The sequence below is a fragment of the Amblyomma maculatum genome, chromosome 8 (assembly GCF_055883805.1).
Source record: "Amblyomma maculatum isolate TAMU_Amacu chromosome 8, ASM5588380v1, whole genome shotgun sequence".
Lineage (NCBI taxonomy): Eukaryota > Metazoa > Arthropoda > Arachnida > Ixodida > Ixodidae > Amblyomma > Amblyomma maculatum.
The window spans coordinates 65,252,786-65,274,808 of NC_139351.1; the positions used below are offsets into that span (position 1 = coordinate 65,252,786).

At 44.4% G+C, this 22,023-nt stretch overlaps 1 protein-coding gene across 1 annotated transcript in view; it reads left to right on the plus strand.

Annotated features, from left to right (window-relative positions):
* The first annotated feature begins 306 nt into the window (after window positions 1–306).
* Window positions 307–22,023, plus strand: part of LOC146181319 (cytochrome P450 3A11-like) — a 44,270-nt gene continuing 22,553 nt past the window's right edge. Inside the window, exons 1-7 of the mRNA XM_084577876.1 lie at window positions 307–601; window positions 6,936–7,032; window positions 8,924–8,976; window positions 12,358–12,454; window positions 12,649–12,774; window positions 13,666–13,909; window positions 21,785–21,915. Coding sequence (XP_084434002.1) covers window positions 519–601; window positions 6,936–7,032; window positions 8,924–8,976; window positions 12,358–12,454; window positions 12,649–12,774; window positions 13,666–13,909; window positions 21,785–21,915 — 831 coding nt within the window. The 5' untranslated portion in view covers window positions 307–518. The remainder of the gene's footprint in view (window positions 602–6,935; window positions 7,033–8,923; window positions 8,977–12,357; window positions 12,455–12,648; window positions 12,775–13,665; window positions 13,910–21,784; window positions 21,916–22,023) is intronic.

A 22,023-nucleotide genomic window follows, 5' to 3' on the forward strand; every position in this document is an offset into this window, starting at 1 on the left:
GCGAATAATTGTAGAATAATATTTCAAATACTGTGTCTAACCAGGCAGGTAATTGTAGGGGCGAACTTCCATTTGTCTTCAGCTGCGCTTTAACCAGATTTTGTGCCTCGTGCTCTCTGGAACTTGGCGCATGCCATTGGAGGAACATGTTCTATCGGTGCAAGCTTGAACTCGTTATCGCTTTCTTCCTACGCGCCCTGCACTATCTTGCTCCTGCTGCGTACATTTGAGCCATAGAACGTCTATGTGAGCGCACTATCAGCTCAGTTCGGACAAGGTTGCTCTTATCAAAGGGGCTTTCATTACCCTAATCTTAACGTCGCGGCCACATGAGCCAACAAAAACCACGATGATATTGGCACCTTGCTAAAGGATCCCGAGTGACGTGCGTGCATTATCACCAGGCCAAAATAACATACTAGACTCAATCGCAGCATGTGTCTTTTGTCGGATGCAGCGTCTTGGAATCTATGCTGCTGAGTAAACGATCTTAAATGCGCGGCAACCGGTTCTAATGCATGACAATGGCTGGCGTACCCGTTCAATGGATTGTCCCTTTTGCCATTACCTGCCTCATGGTACTTCTTGTGACAGTATTGAGGTAAGTGTCCTTTGTTGCTCGATATTATTACCAATCAATTCATATTTAACACTCTTGATGTTACACGTAAACCAACGTTACTCACACAAAACAAGTACACCTGAGCCAAACAGCACCTGAACGCGCACACACTTCTTTGTCCTCCTACACTAAACTCCTCCTCTTCATCCATCCAGTCTGTAACAATATTACATGCTGATATTCAGTGCAGCGAATGGGAGCACCTAAAAAACGGTTAAGTGTTTAAGGGGCAACTGCGGTGTTTTTTCTTCCTCTGCATATTTTGCAGACATTTTCACTGTATGTTCGCTGCAGTTTTTTTTTTGCATCTTTTTCAAAATTTTCATGCAGTTGGTGTTTTGTTCTCTTAATGGATTTTGAAATTTCCCATTGTGTGGGAACCTCGCATGTATGACGTCACGGGACGGGCAGCCTTCAACGTGTGCTTTACGTTTGCTGTAGGACCTTTAGAGCTCGTTTTGTCCACTTCAGACCAAAACTACCTACGCTGCGGCGCATTGTCGCCAGTATAGCCCAACAAAGCGTTCACTGCATGTTTTGGGATAGTATATGCGGCGTAATTTCACTGACCTGTCCTGGCGAAATTGCTTGGTGAGAGCGCTGCTTCGGGTTTAGTTTCTTGTTTCTTGCTGTTTGAAAACAGTTCAGGGTACTTGAGTGAGTGAGTCAGCTTTATTGTCCCACAGAAGAGGCTCTTTTCAACCCCAGGTCCTCCTCTCTAGAGGAGAGGTGCCTTGGGGCAGGTGAGAATCCGCTTCAGAGACTGACCAAAATCCCCTGGGATCTCGGCGGCCTCTTCAGCCAGTCGAACCGCTAGTAGCTGGTGTTCCGGGGTTGGGCTTTACAGCAAAGCCTCCCAGGCTTCTCTACTGTAAATTTTGTTTGCCCTGCCTGGGGAATGCAAACATTCACATGTTATATGGTTCAGGGTGCCCCTCGGCCCTCAAATCCTGCACATCTCATCTTCAAAGTCTGGGAATATATATTTATTTAAAACTGGATGTGGATAAACATCTACTTGCAGACGCCTTGAAAAACTTGAAAAACATTTTCGTACCGGAGAGAGTAGTTAAACAATATGCTCAAAATCGGTCCTTAGATATGGCCAGGGTATAAAATTAAAGAATTATTTTGATGGATACATAAAGGAGTTTTGCTTACGGCTACGAACATGGTCCAGTGTAAATCCTCCTAAGCGCATTTCAGGGCGAGCGGTACACCTCAGTCGCTCTCTCTCTTCTATTGACAAAGGAAACTTTATAGAATAGCTAAGCAAACATCAAACTGTGATGGCTATATAATTCAAATATGTTGGTCAATATGTATATTAGCCTCTTTCTGGCGCCTCTTTTCAGCGACAGCCAGTTGCTTCCACTCTCATGTAGCCTTATCCGACATTTTATACCTGCACAGAAGGTTTGAGGCCACTACTTCTGGATATGTCAAATATATTGAGGTCTTCTAGGAGGTGAAGGAGACCTGAAAAAACAGTTAGTATGGCTACATGACAAGCTGGTGCGAACATACAGCAGTAAGCAGTTTATAGTGCTGCTGCAAGCTTCCTACTAAAAAAGTGCGAGGTATTCTTGGAACAGGCTTCCAAAGAATCCATGGAATTTTTCATATATGTCAAGGAAGCCGAATAGCTGAAAATGTACATAAATGAGAGGCATATATACAATTGTTTTGTGTAGCTTTATAATTTATAAGCTATAATTTATAATTTATCATTCATAATATCGGCAATAAACTAGTAATTACTTCATACTTTGTTCTTGCGCTTATGTATATCTACAAATCCAGCAGGAATATTGTTCGGTACATGACAGATGAGTACTGCAAAATACACCACACTCAGGTAGTGCACTGACTATGTTCATGTTTTATTTCAATGAGTGCTACTTGCATAGTTCATGCGCTTGTTGACGCCGCATTAGTATGATGCGTTGCAGTGCGGCCCCTCTTCTGATCGCGTACAAACATAAGCCACCTTTTGATGGAATATGCGACACATGCTTCCGTCGTGTCAGAAAGCCTGCGTGTTGCACCTGCAAAATATAGCACATGCACAAGCGTAAAATTTAAAGCACTTTTGAACACCCCAACCAATTAGCAATGAATTACATATTTTGGTAGAACCACACTGCAAACAAAAAATGCGACTAAAGGGAAAGCTAAGAACACAAACTGTGACGGGTTCATGCAAAGCACTGAATGGAAAATGAGTGTGTCAGTGAAAAAGATCCTAAAGTAAAATTTATAGCAATAATTAAATTAGATGGTGTTAGCTTGCCTCCGCTATCATGAAGGCACAGTGCATATTTCTTATTTTTGTGTTCAATGCATGCTGTAAGTACTTGCACAACCGAGCACTTGATAAACTGTGGTAAAGCTATGAGTCTCTGCTTACACAGTGTGTTGTCCTTTAGTCTCTAAATTAATTAAACTAAGCAAGTAAGTAGGCGCTAAATATTTCTGTGAAATATTTTGTCAGATGATGCACAAAACTGACATTATTTCCTGTCAAGAGCGCTTTCACCTTACTTCCACTAGCTACCCCCTTATCTGCATGATACGTTCTCCGACCTATATTGGCACGTGCAGTAACCTGAGTACACACACTCTCAACTGTATGCATGGCTGCCTAATAGTGATATATCCGCTTCCAGCCTTGGATGCGATGCACGCTAAGTGTTCATGAAATGAGTACTTTTGTTTGTGATCTCGTGCCACACTGCCACCATTGCAACATGACATGCAATTTACTGACACTGTAATCACTGCATTCTGAAAGTTCAGCCACCGTAACAAGAGCATTATGGCATGTACCGGTGTGAACAAAAGTAAACGGAGGACGCAGTTTCCTTGTAAATGTTTCGCACCAGTGCCCTTACACTTGGACAAATATTGTTTTCTTTTCTCCGGTGCAGGAGGCGTGATTATAAGTTCAAGAGAAAAGCGTGCTCCGTTTACTTATGTCCGCACCTGTAATTATTCGTTGTAAATGCACAGATTTAACCAGAATTCGGCTAGTTCATTCCATTTGAATGTGCCTTTCATTAACATATTTCCACTGTTATTTGCGGTGCTTAAAATGTTCTTCAGCACAGACCGGGAGTTATACTTGCAGATATTTTGCCCAATACGATTAGGTGTACGTGTAATTTTATTATTTTGCTTCTTTTATATAATATTATCCATGACCTGCTAGCAGCTACCGATTGACTGTTGCAGCGCCAAAATTCGCGCCTGAATTCGGCGTACCGATAGCGACGATTTTTTTATAATTTTCAATTGTATGTTCACAGTGTACTCTCCTAATTCAATCAGAACTGACTACAAATAACAAGGTCGATAGCGGACCATGCACGCGACGCGCAGAGTTAAACTTGTTATTGAACAATTGAGCACATTGAGCAAATCTGAAATCAAAATTACAAATGGGGCATCGTGCGCTACGTGCACCAAATTTGAGCGCGAAGAAGCGAGCTGTTCAACCGACTAACCCTTTTGCTGTGCAACAGGGCTTACGTTCCCGCCAAAACCACTTTTTTTTTCTTTTAGAGCGTTAGCAATTTCGAACGCCAATCCAGTAGTACACGAAATAAACAAAGTTTGGCTTCCAAAACTGCTCCGAAGCGTAAATTTTAGGCTTAACTTGTATAAGCAACTCCAGCAGGCGACACCAAACACGTGCACCGACCGAGTTGGGGAAAACGTAAAACTTGCGGTGTGCCCAGGTGGACGTATACAAATTCATTCTAAGAACAAACTTTTTTAGGGTAATTTCACATGTACAAGTTACCATGAATATTCTGCAATGACAGGTCATCGGCCAAATTGCTGCCTGGGGACACTCGAACAACGTGCACATTGTACACTAAAACACGTCTCAAAAGCAACACATAAGAGGCGCTTTTGTACAATCTTCGAGTACTATCCGAAAGCGTAGCAGCGTGGTGTATAAGGTGTGGCGCGCTACATCGAGCCCCACAATACTCCATCTCGTCTTACCAGCATCGCTCATGCTGTTCGTTCTCAGGCTTAAGCCGGGCCCCAGCCACATCACGAAAGTAGACGATAATTTAGTGAGGCTTGAAGCACACGATGCCGCAAGCTTAAAGCAATGGTGCTGCCCGCGAATGCAGCTGACGACGGCGCTCTGGCCGTCTGCTTCTCCCTAATCATCGCTAGGCCTACATTGCCTGGCACCGAAACCACAGCGTACGGCAATTTGTAAGTGACCAGCGAGGCGTTTTATTAAAAGGACCATTCAATCATGAAACTTCCTCTCAACTGGATTGTTTTGTATTGAAGGAAAATATTATTTTCGGTGACGCCTTGGCAGCGGATCTATCATACAAGGAGGGCATCACACCGGAGGAAGCTTCTATGCGGCTGTAAGCAAAAACTCTCCCATCTTATGAATCAACATATTTCTCAAAAAGCGTTTATATTTCAAATTTTCTTTTCCGGGGCCTGAAATATTAAAAACAAATTTTAGCACGCTTTTCTGACACAGGCGCCAAGTATCTGCCGTATCGCTGACGCGGACAGCTTGGGAAAGGCTCGAAGGCTTCCTCCATGCTCGAAGAGAACGGTCGGTTCGGCGTTGTTTGCGGCGATGGGGGAAGTGCTGCCGCAGACGATGTTGGTGGTCGCGCTGAAGGCGGATATGTGGGCAAGAGCTAATCGCGCTTCACTACAGCCTGTGTTCTGCGTCATGCTGGTTGTGATCAAGCGCGAACACACAACAGCAGACGACGCGGAGTCAGTCTGTGATGTCACCAATCGTCTCAACGTCGCGATAGCTGTCGGTGGGAGGAGCTTCGCGGTCTCAACTTCAATCGCTTATTTTTAAGTAAAGAATGCGCCTTTAGCGCTCAGGATTCGGAAATAAAACAATAGGGTCCACTATTAACTGCCAGACTGTAAAACTGCCATATATTGTATGATCATGGCATGACTACTTTAATGACCGTAAACAGAAGCCGCCACCAACTCATTTGTTCGCTCAACAACCGCGAGGGCCAACCACCGCCATTCAAGTTCTATAAGTTATTCCGTAAGTGTTGCGAGAAAGACAGGGTCATGCATGAAACAATGCCACCCGCAATATGAATTAAGTCAAAAACTTGTTCGTTTCACTTAAGGTGCTAACTCGCGGACGCATTACCATTGTCTACTAAATGTCAGAATATCACAAATGCCAATAGATAGTTATAAATATGTGTACTGTATAGGAAACCTTGGACTCTCAATTGAATATGGAAAGTTACTAAGTCTCTTAAAATGAATACCAAAATCCATCCAAATTGTCTCACTTAACGTACTGTCGCAACCAAAACAAGATGAAGCCAATGTCTGGTCGCCGGAGCGCCAGAGTGCAATGGGCTGCGGTTATGAACATGCCGTTAGCAAAGATGTCTGGTCATTCCTCTTATTCAGCATGAGTGGTGTTCATCGGATTGGCAGGGTGCTGTAGACTTTATTTTTATGTCTCGCCCTTTTTTTTTTTTTTTTTTTTTCAGAAAGTATGATTTCTGCCATACGCAACCGGCTATACCTCTTTGACTCTGTTTATTGGGCAACATCACTGATCTCCACTAGGGGGTGGGCAACATAATGTTCGGCCGCAAAGTGACAACTTCGCGTTGCAGTATAGCCTGTGACGCTCTTTAGGACCTCTCCATAGAGCGAAAACGATCACTATGGTCTGGTAATTGTCAACGCGGCTACCCACATATCGAGTGTGGGTTTTTTGTTTCCTGTGATCAGCCATTCTAACGTGGGCAGCTGACTCCGTTCTGTCCCTCATCAGGCAACCTTATACCGCAAAGACCTGTATTCGGTGTTCGAGAACGTATGCACTCCCTAATTGATTTTGGGCCGGCGATACGTAGCCTGAGAGCGGAGAATAGGCGCAAGTTCCCACATTGTGGCACTCGTGTTTAGTTAATGCCCATTAATATCCCGCATCAAAGTGACTGGAATCTGCTAACTGCAATATACCGGCAAAGATCCGCGCGCTTTCTGTGCGGACGCATTCATATACGTTTACCTTTAGTACATATCACGGTGAAGCACTTCCCCATGGGCGAAGAAATATATATATTTTTTTTTTGTATTTGCTTCAAGGTCGACGTTCCGATTTTCATGTTTTTATGCAGTGGCTTTCCGCGATGATCACTGTAAGCCGAGAATTTACATGCAAAAAACTGATTTACCTGAAACGCTGAGTTAAGATTGTTTTGCTTGCATTAGTGTCAGAACCTTTTCTATCAACTTTTGAAAGATTATTTTGCGCATACAGGTGGCGACGGAATAAGTTCAGTTACTTCAAAAAACAAGGAATTCCAGGTCCTGAACCCAGCCTTGTATCAGGACACTTCCACCAGATTTGGAGCGAGGTACGCATAACGAGATCCAGCCTGCCCTGATAAATCAAGTTTATTCTCATCAGATCGCATTTGAAGCTATAACCTCTGTTATTATGTCTGTTATATATATGCCTCAATGTGTTTTGGTAATTTACAAATTGGCCATTTTAGAAACTGAAAGGTTAAGAAAATTTCTCGAAATCTAGCATTTTCTCACCGGTTTCTGGTTCTCCTCTTTGCTCTGAAAACAGTCATAGTGTCTTTGCGGTGGTCTCACCAATTCAGCAAGATTCACGCAAAAATGCCAAATAATGTAAAACATTTCGATGTGTCATTTTTGCAGAAGAGATTATAGCGCTTTCTTGGAGGCCAAGGTCAATTTTGTAACTTCATAATCATTGCTGTATACCAACTTTAACTATCAGTCTAATGATGGTGCCCTTGCGCGAGAAGACGCCTAGGCTCAAAATAACGGCTTGAGGGGCGAGTTGGTGCATCATCGTATTCAGATATGTGGCGCAAACAAACACAAACACAGGAGAAGATACACTACACACGCGCACACTACCAACTGTAAGAAGAACCGGAAAACACTTCCTCTTCTACTCTCAGGCACGTCTCAACTTCATCTTCTTCTCATCTTCCTCTTCTTTACCAAGGGGATAGTGACACTTTCTTCCTCTCAGCCCAAAAACATCGACCAAACATGACAGTCACAAATTCTATACTGTCTTGTAAATCCACACCTCTGCTTTGCCCAGTTACTCCTACCACGCTGGACAGGCAAATATCACCACATGTGGTGATAAGACAGTATAGAATTTGTGACTGTCATGTTTGGTCGATGTTTTTGGGCTGAGAGGAAGAAAGTGTCACTATCCCCTTGGTAAAGAAGAGGAAGAATAGAAGAAGAGGAAGAAGAGATTGGTCACCGCCATGTTTGGACAAGCTTTTGGTCTGCGAGGAAGAGAGTGCCATTTTCCCCTTGGCAAAGAAGAGGAAGATGAGAAGAAGATGAAGTTGAGACGTGCCTGAGAGTAGAAGAAGAAGTGTTTTCCGGTTCTTCTTACAGTTGGTAGTGTGCGCGTGTGTAGTGTATCTTCTCCTGTGTTTGTGTTTGTTTGCGCCACATATCTGAATACGCCTAGGCTAAATGACATGAAAAATCAAGCCTTAATCACGCCGCTGATAACTAATATTATATTATGGGCGGTGAAAACAATATATTGTCAGCAACGAGTATGTCGGTACGTATAGTTGGGCCACTTATAGACCACAAAAAGTCTCTTCCGACGCCTGTAAAATTCTCTTTTCTTCGAACTCTTCGAATGAATCAAGCAGGCATCTCATATTCGATGAACAGCTCGTGTTTTTGTCGTGTTCACAATACAGCATCTCTGTCGCAGCCGTTTCCAGTCAGGCTTTCTCAAAACCGTTAATAACTTCCTGCTGTTGTTCGTCATCACTGGCGCTATTAATAGAGGCTCTTTTTTCTCATATACTAACAAATCGAAACGGTAAAAAACGCCAGCCAATCAAAAACAGCATTCGCTTGCATACGTATGCTGGTTGCTTATGGGAGTTTGTTTCCCAGCGCAATTTAAAGCTCGAAAATGAATCTTTGGGTCTGACAATCAGTTAAATGATAAAATCACTTGTAATACGCATCTCTCGAAATTCCCGCTTTCCATGTGTAGTTCTTAGGCAATGCATCCGAAAAAAAAATATTTTGGGATTGCAATGCACTGCGCAATGAAAATTATACATCTGAGAGAGAGCGCGAACGAGATGGTGAGAGAGAGTATGACAAGCGAGAGTTAATCTTCTTTCTGTTTTTGTTTTGCCTGGCTTATTATTTCCGCTATCGCCTGTGACAGACACGCCATTGATGGTGCCTCAATTGACACTCCTATTGTTTCAGAACGCACTCATAGTACGGGACGAATGGTCGAGAAAGTACGGTGACATCTACGGGTAAGTCCGGACAGTAATGAGGCCGTCACAAAAGGACTTTAAATTTTCCATTTCAGTATAAGTCTTCAAAGGTTTCTCTAGAGCTGTCGTTTCACAAGTGCACATGTATAATTTATCAGAGCAGCTAAATGGCACGGTACAATCATTGGCTGTAGTACCAAACTATATTTCTGAGGACAAAAATTAATCTTTTTATCGTCAATTTAAGGTATGACCTTACGTCCATTGTATGCGTCTGTTCGTCCATCCAGCTGACCACCTACACACCGAACCGACCGCCCAACCACAAACCTGTCCGTCTGTCCGTCCACAGTGGCAACTTTTTTTCCCATGTGGTGCGCTCCGTTTACTTCTCTTCGCACTCTTCCAGCAGTCGAGAACGTTCCGAACCATACATGGGAAAGCGGTTCTGCTAACATCTTTGCAAAACGTAGAGGTGGTTCGACCCCTCTCAGACATTTCACACCACAGTTGACTGTATATAGCCAGAGGTGTCACCCAGCCACCGTGGTCACCAAAGCCTTGACCTGAGAACCTTTCCTGCAGATAGTACTTCCATGGTAACAAGTTATAGAACCTCATTGTCCGCTTTTGAGTCATACAACGAATCACTGAAGACTCACATGCATGAAGACGACGAAGTCATAAAATATAACAGGGGTTACAAGTTTCCCGTTATAACGGGCAAACTTGTGCCACAACGAAGAACAAAACAACATTGCTCAAGTACCTTTGGCAAGAGGTGCGTGGGTAGATACTACATTTCAACATAGCAGCTTAAAGGTATGTTGTGTCGGTGCATACGACGAGGACGAGAGTAGACACAGAAACAGCGCTGAACCTAAAACGGATGTTTATTGAGGCTTTGACTCTGTTTAAATACATTGGCGGACAGTCTCAAAAAAAGGAAAGAAAGCACGCACAAGCCTCATTTGGACGCCAGCACATGCCGGCCTCCCTGGTAACGAAGAAATTAATTCCCTAGCCCGAGGTCTTACATTCCGGGCTAGTGAAACGGAGCCCTCTCTACGGGCCGGGGAGCGCCTTCTCTCTTTCCGTGATATTCTCTTGTACTACCGGGACAAACGAAGGGAATATACACCCCCAGCCCCCTCTCTCACCATAGCACAGGCCGTACACTGGCGAAGCTTGCAGACTCGGACGGCTCCATACCCTACACTTCTACATGCCCGATACCCAGACCAGTTTTCCTCATCATGCAGACTCTGCAGCAAACCAGGACACTTCCTACACATCCTTCTTACATGCCCCACCTTTCCTCATCGCCCATCACGGAACGTCGCAGAGTCCTACTGGAAGTCTCTCATGAAGAGCACTTCAAGTCAAGAACAATGGAAGATTATCTCCAGTGCTATGAGGAGGATTGCTCTTCAAGGACTTTCTTTTGCTTTATAAGGGTGTCTCCCACATAGTAAGGGAGCATCCAAGTGCCATGCAGGGGGCTTCGTCCCCACTGTTTGTTCAATGGCAATAAAATGTTTCTACCACCACCATAGAAAATGACATAACAGGCATGACCTGAACTCTGCTCGTGGCAAGAGTGGCACATGCACGACAATGCCTAACCAACATGCCCAAGAGTCTAACTTGTTTTATGTTTGACTACAAACACCTCGAGCTACATATACGCAACACGGCTGCACAACTCCGAGTGGCAAGGTACTATCAATGAGACCTTTCACACTAAGTCTGTTGGGAGTAATTTTTGCAGAACTTAAATAAAGTGTAGTACAAGAGTTGTGATAGTACACGTAACGGGGGCGTCACATGCTGCCACTCACTTCTTGAAATACTGATCATCTGGTTAGGACTCCTGTTAAAGTTGCAGGGGTACCAAACATGGAAATAAGGATAGGGCAGAAAAAACTAACCCTGTTTGAGGGATGTTTGTCTGTAACAATACAATTACTCGTACTGATGTGAGCCTAGTTGTGTTGAGTGGTGGAGTGATTATTTTGGCAGGAGACCCGGGAGACAATACAGCGGTTCTGGAAAAACACACTAAATTGAATTGAATTATGAGACTATGCTTAAGCTAAGCCTTAAGGGTAGACGCGATACCGCCTTTAACATCACATATTTAATTTCGCAAATATTTTTTTTAAATTATCGTGTTTAAATAATTTAATTTTTTTATGTATTATCATTACTTTAAACATTACTGCGAATTCCAAACTAATGTTATAAAGTCATACGCACGATAACGCTTTCACTAATCTACTCCTCTAGCACGTTCGGTACCATCGTGGTCTATGCTTTGCGTGACCGCCTGTCAAGTAAGGGCCTCCGTTCGAGCCCCAAGAGCGCATTAAGGCGAAAGTCTTTCTAGGGTAATGAAACGAAACCCCATGCGCGAGAGTTGCGCGCTATATCTTTGCGCGAGATCTCTTATATTCAGCGAGATTCTACGAGATGAGTTCTTTTCTAGCGTCCTGCCATCTGCAATGCCACATTTCAACGCAAGCCAAGGAACGCCACGCGACAGGAGCGATGGTCTGCCGTTGATACATTTGGCGGAGAAAATGTGACCGATACTTCGCCTTTCCTTTACTGTAAATCAAATATAATTATATGCAGCACTGCAACGAAAGCCGCTAAGAGGCAAATGAGAGGAAGGATAGGGTTTCGTCATTTTCTGAATAGACATCTAAAATACCCTGCAATTCTTTTTCGATAATTTTCTGAAACTTTCCTATTCGAAGAACCTCCTAGCCAATTATTTAGCATCTTTTCGATCCTCCTATAATTCTTTAGCTTCGTTTGAATGCGCCATGACTAAAATTCTCACGCGAAGACGTGTTTTTTGGACGTCATGAATCTGTCGACCATTCAGGATTTTTCCAGACCACTGTTTACGATGGCGGCGCCTTTTCGACGGAACAAGCTGTATGCAGTATGACACGAAAACGAAGACATTAGCGCACCTCCTATGTTGAATGTCCGTAGCTTGCGATATTTTCGGTCTTGTGAAAGAAGCGGCAGCGCATGAGCGAAGAGGTCTGTGAGAAGCGTGGCGTACTTCATAATTTGTGTCCGTTTTTTTACATATGCGGCACCAAGATTAAACCCCTGGTCGATGTTGTCGAAAACTGAATGGAAGGCCTGCTCGTACATTGGCAATAGGTGCCTCATCGCAAATGAGCCGAAGTAAACACTTATCACTCGTAATCAGCAAGAAAACGTAAGGAACGGCATAAGAATAGCTGCAGAAAAGTTGGAGCACCGTTTATATGAATGAGTCTTACGACCTGCGAAAATATACATTTGGTTGTACAGCGAATTTTAGATATTTTTCACCTATTCGCGCTATAATATTACTCCTCAATACTTACACACACGTTGTTCATCTGAATGTTACAGATTTTTCAACGGCGATGCACCGTTCTTAATGGTTAAAGATTTGGAGCTCCTTCGTCGCGTATTTGTGACTGATTTCGGCAAGTTCCTTAATAAAGGGGTGAGTGTTTTTTAAGCTACTTTCTATTCGTTCAACACCGTGCACCCTGCTGATCATTTGTACTCATCGACGTATTTCTGCGAATAATGTTATGATTAATAACTAATTAAGCAGTTTTGGCGGTGAAAAATTGCATTGGCAGCCTAACATATTTTGTTCTCACATCTTTACGCATAATTTCTGAACACTTGCAGGATGTCTGGGCTATGCTGAACGAGAATCTGGTGCTGCGTAACAGCCTCACATTTGCGAGGGATAACCAGTGGAAGCTGACGAGGCGTTTGGTCGCAACAACCTTCAGTGCGTCAAAACTGCGCCGTGTGAGTAGTCCACGTTTTCTTATTCATATCACTTGAAATTGTTACTGCAAAAAATAGATTGAGGTCTGGTAAAAGACTGGAAGCGCATTATGAAATGTATAAGTTGCAGTTTTCTACTGAGGCATAGGTGCCGCCGAAATCTAATTTATAGTGTCACTCAACTGCCTAATTCACTCACGCTGTTAGAAATCACGGCAAGTATTTTAACTTGTTGGAGACAGACTCGTTGTATTGGCGTGTCCTCCCAAGCTGCACGGAAATTTTAGCAATTAATAAACTCATAAGCAGGTTCTCAATGGGCTTCGTGAGGACGTGTTATTAAAGGCCTGGCAGACAACATCCGCAGCATTTGCTAGGAAATTAATATACTTAATAAAATGAATATGAAATGCGAAGTTTCAACTTTTTTTATTTAGTGAGTTCGTGTTGCGCCTAGTATTAGCTTTGCATGATATGCCTTGTCTTATAATGCGCGAACTCAATGCGTTTTCCTACGCGAAAAAGATATGGCGAAATTGGTGGACTTTTAAGGTCTTGAACGTGAATGAAATAATTTCTTGAAAAATTTTGAAATCACTGCATGATAAATTTATTTTACTTCTGTTCAGAAAAAAACTCAAATCGCATTACCACAAGCATTGGAACATTTTCGAAATAATTGCGCTCATTCTTGCACGGTTCATAAAAATAAGTTGGGTAGGGACACTTTTAGGTGTGTTTCCGAAATTGTGGCTGGTAGACATGGACTAAAAGATAGAACGTAAACTCCCTCCGGCTCTCGGCCGCACAGAAATGAAATTAATCTATTGTGTGAATTCGATTAGCAATTTGGTTTATTTGTTGCTTTATTCGAGCATTTATTAAGTTATTCAATTATGTGTACTTGCGCAGATGATACCTTCTGTCACTGAGACCGTCGACCGCTTTCTCGGCCTTCTGGAAAAGAAATGCCAGGAAACTCCCAGCGGAGAAGTAGATGTGTGCCCCATGTTGGCAGCATTAGCGTTCGACGTGGCCGCCGAGACCGCTTGCGGGCTTCGTCTGGACGTGCAGCACAAACCTGGCGACCAGCATTACACGTCGGTTCGGTCAATGAGAGCAAAACTTATCTCAGGCGGATTCCATAAAGCCGGCCGTAAGTCTTGGAATTGCATTAGATCGAGCTGGCGCAGAATATTTTGTAATACGAAAGCATGTCTTGACTTATGCTTTGTGTGACCAGGAAATGCGACAAGTGACTGCTACCAGCAACCTTTCTTCGCTCTGCAACTTAAGAAAAACTTAAGATAAGAATCATGTCAACTACAGGAGTCGAAACAGCATTCTCTCCACCCTCAGTGGAGCGCTAGCCACTACACTACGCCGGGTGCGTGAGAAAGATTTCGCAGTTCTCTTTGTCTAGCGTAAGGACGCTGCAGGGCGCTGCGGGAAACGTTTAGAATGGCGGTAAGAAAACAAGATCAAAATGAAGAAAGATTTAAATAAGCCGCTTTCCAGTATAGGTATTGAGCATCACCGAATGCGTTTCGGAATCTGCGCGTGCCAAATTCAAAACAAATCAGATAATGGCTGTGCCGTTACAGAGACACATGGCGCCATCTAACAGTGTTGACACAAAACAGCGCATCAGTCTCGTGAGGCCCAACTGGGAGCAGCACATGAGACTCGAAACGCATTAGAAACGGCCAAGTCATAAAGAAGCGAATATGCAGCAGCAAAATTGGCAGGAGTAAGAGAAAAGGTTCTGCATTTCTGTTCCTGAGCAGAGTTAACTATACTCCAGAACGTTTTCTCGGGCTAGTTGTTGAGAATCTGTATACGCTAACCAGCTTGAACATGTGGCTGTATGTTTGAGATGCAGTAGAGGAGGAATAACTGATGTTTTATCTGCCATCTTATTCCCTATTCTAACTCGGCCGGATTGCCTTGATCTGGGCCCCTGCGCACTGATTTCATTCAGCGAATGAGGCGGCCCAGAATCATTTGGAGTGTACAGAGATTCACAGATTTGGAGCTTATAAGCATAATAAAGCGTATGAATTTAAGCAATACTGCTAGCATTTACCTACCGTAAGCATGCAGTGGTCCCTCTACTTAGACACTGCACGTTATCAGGACCCCGATGGTACCTCAAGTTAACGGCTCAAATGAAATCACGTTTCAACAAAAAGATATGAAATAGGGATTATAACAGAGTTATCTGGGAAAGGAGCGCACGTTGTTAGGTTAGTCGGTCGTACATTCTTAAGCCAGGCAAATGCACAAATAAAGACACAGACGATAAGAGCATAAAGAAGGGCACATACTCGCGACTTACGTTATTCTGAAAAACACGTATTTGTACATTCATCAATATAAACCCATTGCTACAACGCACATGCTTAAAAACATTATGAAGCTAGCACATGTAAGGTGCCCTGGCTAGTGCTGCAGCTGGTTAATTAAATATCGACAAGACGAGGTATTGTCCTGCAGCTTGTGAAGATGACGATCTTGTTCACAAGTTAGTTTTATCGTTTTCATATTCAACCGCTCCTTATTTCCGAACACCTCCGGTGAAGCTTGCTGAGTTATCGTTGGGAAAGTATAGCAATAATCCTCGCCCTGATACCCTCAGGAACAATTACATGCTAGCCCTGCGCAAGGTCTTCGAAATCAGCAATGCTCCAAAGAGGCATTTTTGGAGGACTGCGTCATTGAAAGCACATCCGTATAGTGCGAAAGAATTATGTGGCTATCCTGTTGGCAAAGCGCGTCCGCAAAAAGCATCGGCAAAATTTGTCGGCACGAAAACGCCGCCCCATATAGATGAATGTGATAAAATATAATTTTGTCTGGTGATATATTATTGTGTGTAATATGTAGTAGTCAGGTTGGTAATTTAGTTAGGTGTGTAATTACACTGATTTAATTAGGTAAATATTTCGTTTTAAGCCTCGTCTTATGTCAATGTTCTGGTTAAATAACGTATAATACGATGTAAAAAAGATTACATAGTGCCTAAAATAAACTGTGGTGAGATTGAAGATAAGATTGGGTAATTATTTAGTAATTAATTGAAGTAAGCAATTGACACGACTAACTGTTGCAGTTTTCGATGTCATGGACAGACAACTTCAATGTACGAGAAATAGCAATATTCAATTGAATTATTCAATGAGTACATTAACACACTAATGTTACGCAATCACGTGTGTGGCAGTCTAATCACAAGAGTCAACGCCACGTGACAGGATCTGTGGTATCCCGTCCAATCGCACGCATGCAGAAGCACTGCAACGAACGCAAGTCAAGAAACGGAAATTGGCTATGTGCAGGACGTGCCCTGGCTTTGCTAGCAAAAACCTTAGAAGCGGTGTGCGATGTGGCGTGTACAGCAGAGACCCTCAGGATTTCGTATTTTTCTAATTCAATGAGTACATTAACACACTAATGTTACGCAATCACGTGCGTGGCAGTCTAATCACAAGAGTCAACGCCACGTGACAGGATCTGTGGTATCCCGTCCAATCGCACGCATGCAGAAGTACTGCAACGAACGCAAGTCAAGAAACGGAAATTGGCTATGTGCAGGACGTGCCCTGGCTTTGCTAGCAAAAACCTTAGAAGCGGTGTGCGATGTGGCGTGTACAGCAGAGACCCTCAGGATTTCGTATTTTTCTAATTCAATGAGTACATTAACACACTAATGTTACGCAATCACGTGCGTGGCAGTCTAATCACAAGAGTCAACGCCACGTGACAGGATCTGTGGTATCCCGTCCAATCGCACGCATGCAGAAGCACTGCAACGAACGCAAGTCAAGAAACGGAAATTGGCTATGTGCAGGACGTGCCCTGGCTTTGCTAGCAAAAACCTTAGAAGCGGTGTGCGATGTGGCGTGTACAGCAGAGACCCTCAGGATTTCGTATTTTTCTAATTCAATGATACATTAACACACTAATGTTACGCAATCACGTGCGTGGCAGTCTAATCACAAGAGTCAACGCCACGTGACAGGATCTGTGGTATCCCGTCCAATCGCACGCATGCAGAAGCACTGCAACGAACGCAAGTCAAGAAACGGAAATTGGCTATGTGCAGGACGTGCCCTGGCTTTGCTAGCAAAAACCTTAGAAGCGGTGTGCGATGTGGCGTGTACAGCAGAGACCCTCAGGATTTCGTATTTTTCTAATTCAATGAGTACATTAACACACTAATGTTACGCAATCACGTGCGTGGCAGTCTAATCACAAGAGTCAACGCCACGTGACAGGATCTGTGGTATCCCGTCCAATCGCACGCATGCAGAAGCACTGCAACGAACGCAAGTCAAGAAACGGAAATTGGCTATGTGCAGGACGTGCCCTGGCTTTGCTAGCAAAAACCTTAGAAGCGGTGTGCGATGTGGCGTGTACAGCAGAGACCCTCAGGATTTCGTATTTTTCTAATTCAATGAGTACATTAACACACTAATGTTACGCAATCACGTGCGTGGCAGTCTAATCACAAGAGTCAACGCCACGTGACAGGATCTGTGGTATCCCGTCCAATCGCACGCATGCAGAAGCACTGCAACGAACGCAAGTCAAGAAACGGAAATTGGCTATGTGCAGGACGTGCCCTGGCTTTGCTAGCAAAAACCTTAGAAGCGGTGTGCGATGTGGCGTGTACAGCAGAGACCCTCAGGATTTCGTATTTTTCTAATTCAATGAGTACATTAACACACTAATGTTACGCAATCACGTGCGTGGCAGTCTAATCACAAGAGTCAACGCCACGTGACAGGATCTGTGGTATCCCGTCCAATCGCACGCATGCAGAAGCACTGCAACGAACGCAAGTCAAGAAACGGAAATTGGCTATGTGCAGGACGTGCCCTGGCTTTGCTAGCAAAAACCTTAGAAGCGGTGTGCGATGTGGCGTGTACAGCAGAGACCCTCAGGATTTCGTATTTTTCTAATTCAATGATACATTAACACACTAATGTTACGCAATCACGTGCGTGGCAGTCTAATCACAAGAGTCAACGCCACGTGACAGGATCTGTGGTATCCCGTCCAATCGCACGCATGCAGAAGCACTGCAACGAACGCAAGTCAAGAAACGGAAATTGGCTATGTGCAGGACGTGCCCTGGCTTTGCTAGCAAAAACCTTAGAAGCGGTGTGCGATGTGGCGTGTACAGCAGAGACCCTCAGGATTTCGTATTTTTCTAATTCAATGAGTACATTAACACACTAATGTTACGCAATCACGTGCGTGGCAGTCTAATCACAAGAGTCAACGCCACGTGACAGGATCTGTGGTATCCCGTCCAATCGCACGCATGCAGAAGCACTGCAACGAACGCAAGTCAAGAAACGGAAATTGGCTATGTGCAGGACGTGCCCTGGCTTTGCTAGCAAAAACCTTAGAAGCGGTGTGCGATGTGGCGTGTACAGCAGAGACCCTCAGGATTTCGTATTTTTCTAATTCAATGAGTACATTAACACACTAATGTTACGCAATCACGTGCGTGGCAGTCTAATCACAAGAGTCAACGCCACGTGACAGGATCTGTGGTATCCCGTCCAATCGCACGCATGCAGAAGCACTGCAACGAACGCAAGTCAAGAAACGGAAATTGGCTATGTGCAGGACGTGCCCTGGCTTTGCTAGCAAAAACCTTAGAAGCGGTGTGCGATGTGGCGTGTACAGCAGAGACCCTCAGGATTTCGTATTTTTCTAATTCAATGAGTACATTAACACACTAATGTTACGCAATCACGTGCGTGGCAGTCTAATCACAAGAGTCAACGCCACGTGACAGGATCTGTGGTATCCCGTCCAATCGCACGCATGCAGAAGCACTGCAACGAACGCAAGTCAAGAAACGGAAATTGGCTATGTGCAGGACGTGCCCTGGCTTTGCTAGCAAAAACCTTAGAAGCGGTGTGCGATGTGGCGTGTACAGCAGAGACCCTCAGGATTTCGTATTTTTCTAATTCAATGAGTACATTAACACACTAATGTTACGCAATCACGTGCGTGGCAGTCTAATCACAAGAGTCAACGCCACGTGACAGGATCTGTGGTATCCCGTCCAATCGCACGCATGCAGAAGTACTGCAACGAACGCAAGTCAAGAAACGGAAATTGGCTATGTGCAGGACGTGCCCTGGCTTTGCTAGCAAAAACCTTAGAAGCGGTGTGCGATGTGGCGTGTACAGCAGAGACCCTCAGGATTTCGTATTTTTCTAATTCAATGAGTACATTAACACACTAATGTTACGCAATCACGTGCGTGGCAGTCTAATCACAAGAGTCAACGCCACGTGACAGGATCTGTGGTATCCCGTCCAATCGCACGCATGCAGAAGCACTGCAACGAACGCAAGTCAAGAAACGGAAATTGGCTATGTGCAGGACGTGCCCTGGCTTTGCTAGCAAAAACCTTAGAAGCGGTGTGCGATGTGGCGTGTACAGCAGAGACCCTCAGGATTTCGTATTTTTCTAATTCAATGATACATTAACACACTAATGTTACGCAATCACGTGCGTGGCAGTCTAATCACAAGAGTCAACGCCACGTGACAGGATCTGTGGTATCCCGTCCAATCGCACGCATGCAGAAGCACTGCAACGAACGCAAGTCAAGAAACGGAAATTGGCTATGTGCAGGACGTGCCCTGGCTTTGCTAGCAAAAACCTTAGAAGCGGTGTGCGATGTGGCGTGTACAGCAGAGACCCTCAAGATTTCGTATTTTTCTAATTCAATGAGTACATTAACACACTAATGTTACGCAATCACGTGCGTGGCAGTCTAATCACAAGAGTCAACGCCACGTGACAGGATCTGTGGTATCCCGTCCAATCGCACGCATGCAGAAGCACTGCAACGAACGCAAGTCAAGAAACGGAAATTGGCTATGTGCAGGACGTGCCCTGGCTTTGCTAGCAAAAACCTTAGAAGCGGTGTGCGATGTGGCGTGTACAGCAGAGACCCTCAGGATTTCGTATTTTTCTAATTCAATGATACATTAACACACTAATGTTACGCAATCACGTGCGTGGCAGTCTAATCACAAGAGTCAACGCCACGTGACAGGATCTGTGGTATCCCGTCCAATCGCACGCATGCAGAAGCACTGCAACGAACGCAAGTCAAGAAACGGAAATTGGCTATGTGCAGGACGTGCCCTGGCTTTGCTAGCAAAAACCTTAGAAGCGGTGTGCGATGTGGCGTGTACAGCAGAGACCCTCAGGATTTCGTATTTTTCTAATTCAATGAGTACATTAACACACTAATGTTACGCAATCACGTGCGTGGCAGTCTAATCACAAGAGTCAACGCCACGTGACAGGATCTGTGGTATCCCGTCCAATCGCACGCATGCAGAAGCACTGCAACGAACGCAAGTCAAGAAACGGAAATTGGCTATGTGCAGGACGTGCCCTGGCTTTGCTAGCAAAAACCTTAGAAGCGGTGTGCGATGTGGCGTGTACAGCAGAGACCCTCAGGATTTCGTATTTTTCTAATTCAATGATACATTAACACACTAATGTTACGCAATCACGTGCGTGGCAGTCTAATCACAAGAGTCAACGCCACGTGACAGGATCTGTGGTATCCCGTCCAATCGCACGCATGCAGAAGCACTGCAACGAACGCAAGTCAAGAAACGGAAATTGGCTATGTGCAGGACGTGCCCTGGCTTTGCTAGCAAAAACCTTAGAAGCGGTGTGCGATGTGGCGTGTACAGCAGAGACCCTCAGGATTTCGTATTTTTCTAATTCAATGAGTACATTAACACACTAATGTTACGCAATCACGTGCGTGGCAGTCTAATCACAAGAGTCAACGCCACGTGACAGGATCTGTGGTATCCCGTCCAATCGCACGCATGCAGAAGCACTGCAACGAACGCAAGTCAAGAAACGGAAATTGGCTATGTGCAGGACGTGCCCTGGCTTTGCTAGCAAAAACCTTAGAAGCGGTGTGCGATGTGGCGTGTACAGCAGAGACCCTCAGGATTTCGTATTTTTCTAATTCAATGAGTACATTAACACACTAATGTTACGCAATCACGTGCGTGGCAGTCTAATCACAAGAGTCAACGCCACGTGACAGGATCTGTGGTATCCCGTCCAATCGCACGCATGCAGAAGCACTGCAACGAACGCAAGTCAAGAAACGGAAATTGGCTATGTGCAGGACGTGCCCTGGCTTTGCTAGCAAAAACCTTAGAAGCGGTGTGCGATGTGGCGTGTACAGCAGAGACCCTCAGGATTTCGTATTTTTCTAATTCAATGAGTACATTAACACACTAATGTTACGCAATCACGTGCGTGGCAGTCTAATCACAAGAGTCAACGCCACGTGACAGGATCTGTGGTATCCCGTCCAATCGCACGCATGCAGAAGCACTGCAACGAACGCAAGTCAAGAAACGGAAATTGGCTATGTGCAGGACGTGCCCTGGCTTTGCTAGCAAAAACCTAAGAAGCGGTGTGCGATATGGCGCGTACAGCAGAGACCCTCAGGCTTTCGTATTTCTCACGTGTGGGATTATTCGAATGCTCTCGAAAGTGTTTAGACCGTAGAAATGTGGCCACCCCTTCTGCGCTCTGACGACGGCGGTGTAACTCACCTCAGGCATGCCTAGGCATCTCCTAACTAGAAAGCTGAAAAAAAAAAAAAACGATACAAAAATTTATAGCAAAGCTGTCATCCGAAAATTTGAGATAAGCTTTATTTCGTGTTTTAATAAACCTTTATGCACTGCGAAGAATTACCCTGCTCATTTCTGCTCTTTGAAAGTTATCCGATACAAAATAATATACGAGTTTCGTGGTGATGTATCCACGTTACATCACTAACAATATATCGCCCTTAGCAAATTTACAGATCCAGATCCGTGAGCTACCCACAATATGCTATCAAGTAGTAGTATGATTCGGGGGCCATTGCTAAAATGAAATGCTCGCTTTCGAACTGGTGCGAGTCTATTCTAACCGCGTGTAACACGTTTCACTTGTTTCTACGCAGAGTACTTTTCCGGAATCAAACCCTTGGTGCGTCTCATTGGCCTCCTGGAGCGGCAGTTTGGACATGAGCCTCTCACCGAGCTAGCACGAAAAGCGAAGCCCATAGTAGAGCTCAGGGCGAAAGATCCCAGCGTATGCTAGCATTTTATTTGCATCTGTTTCTAACCAGAGCTTTTGTGCGCTCAAACGCGAGCACACTAGTACAAGAGGTGGTTGACGGCAACACAGGGAGAACACACG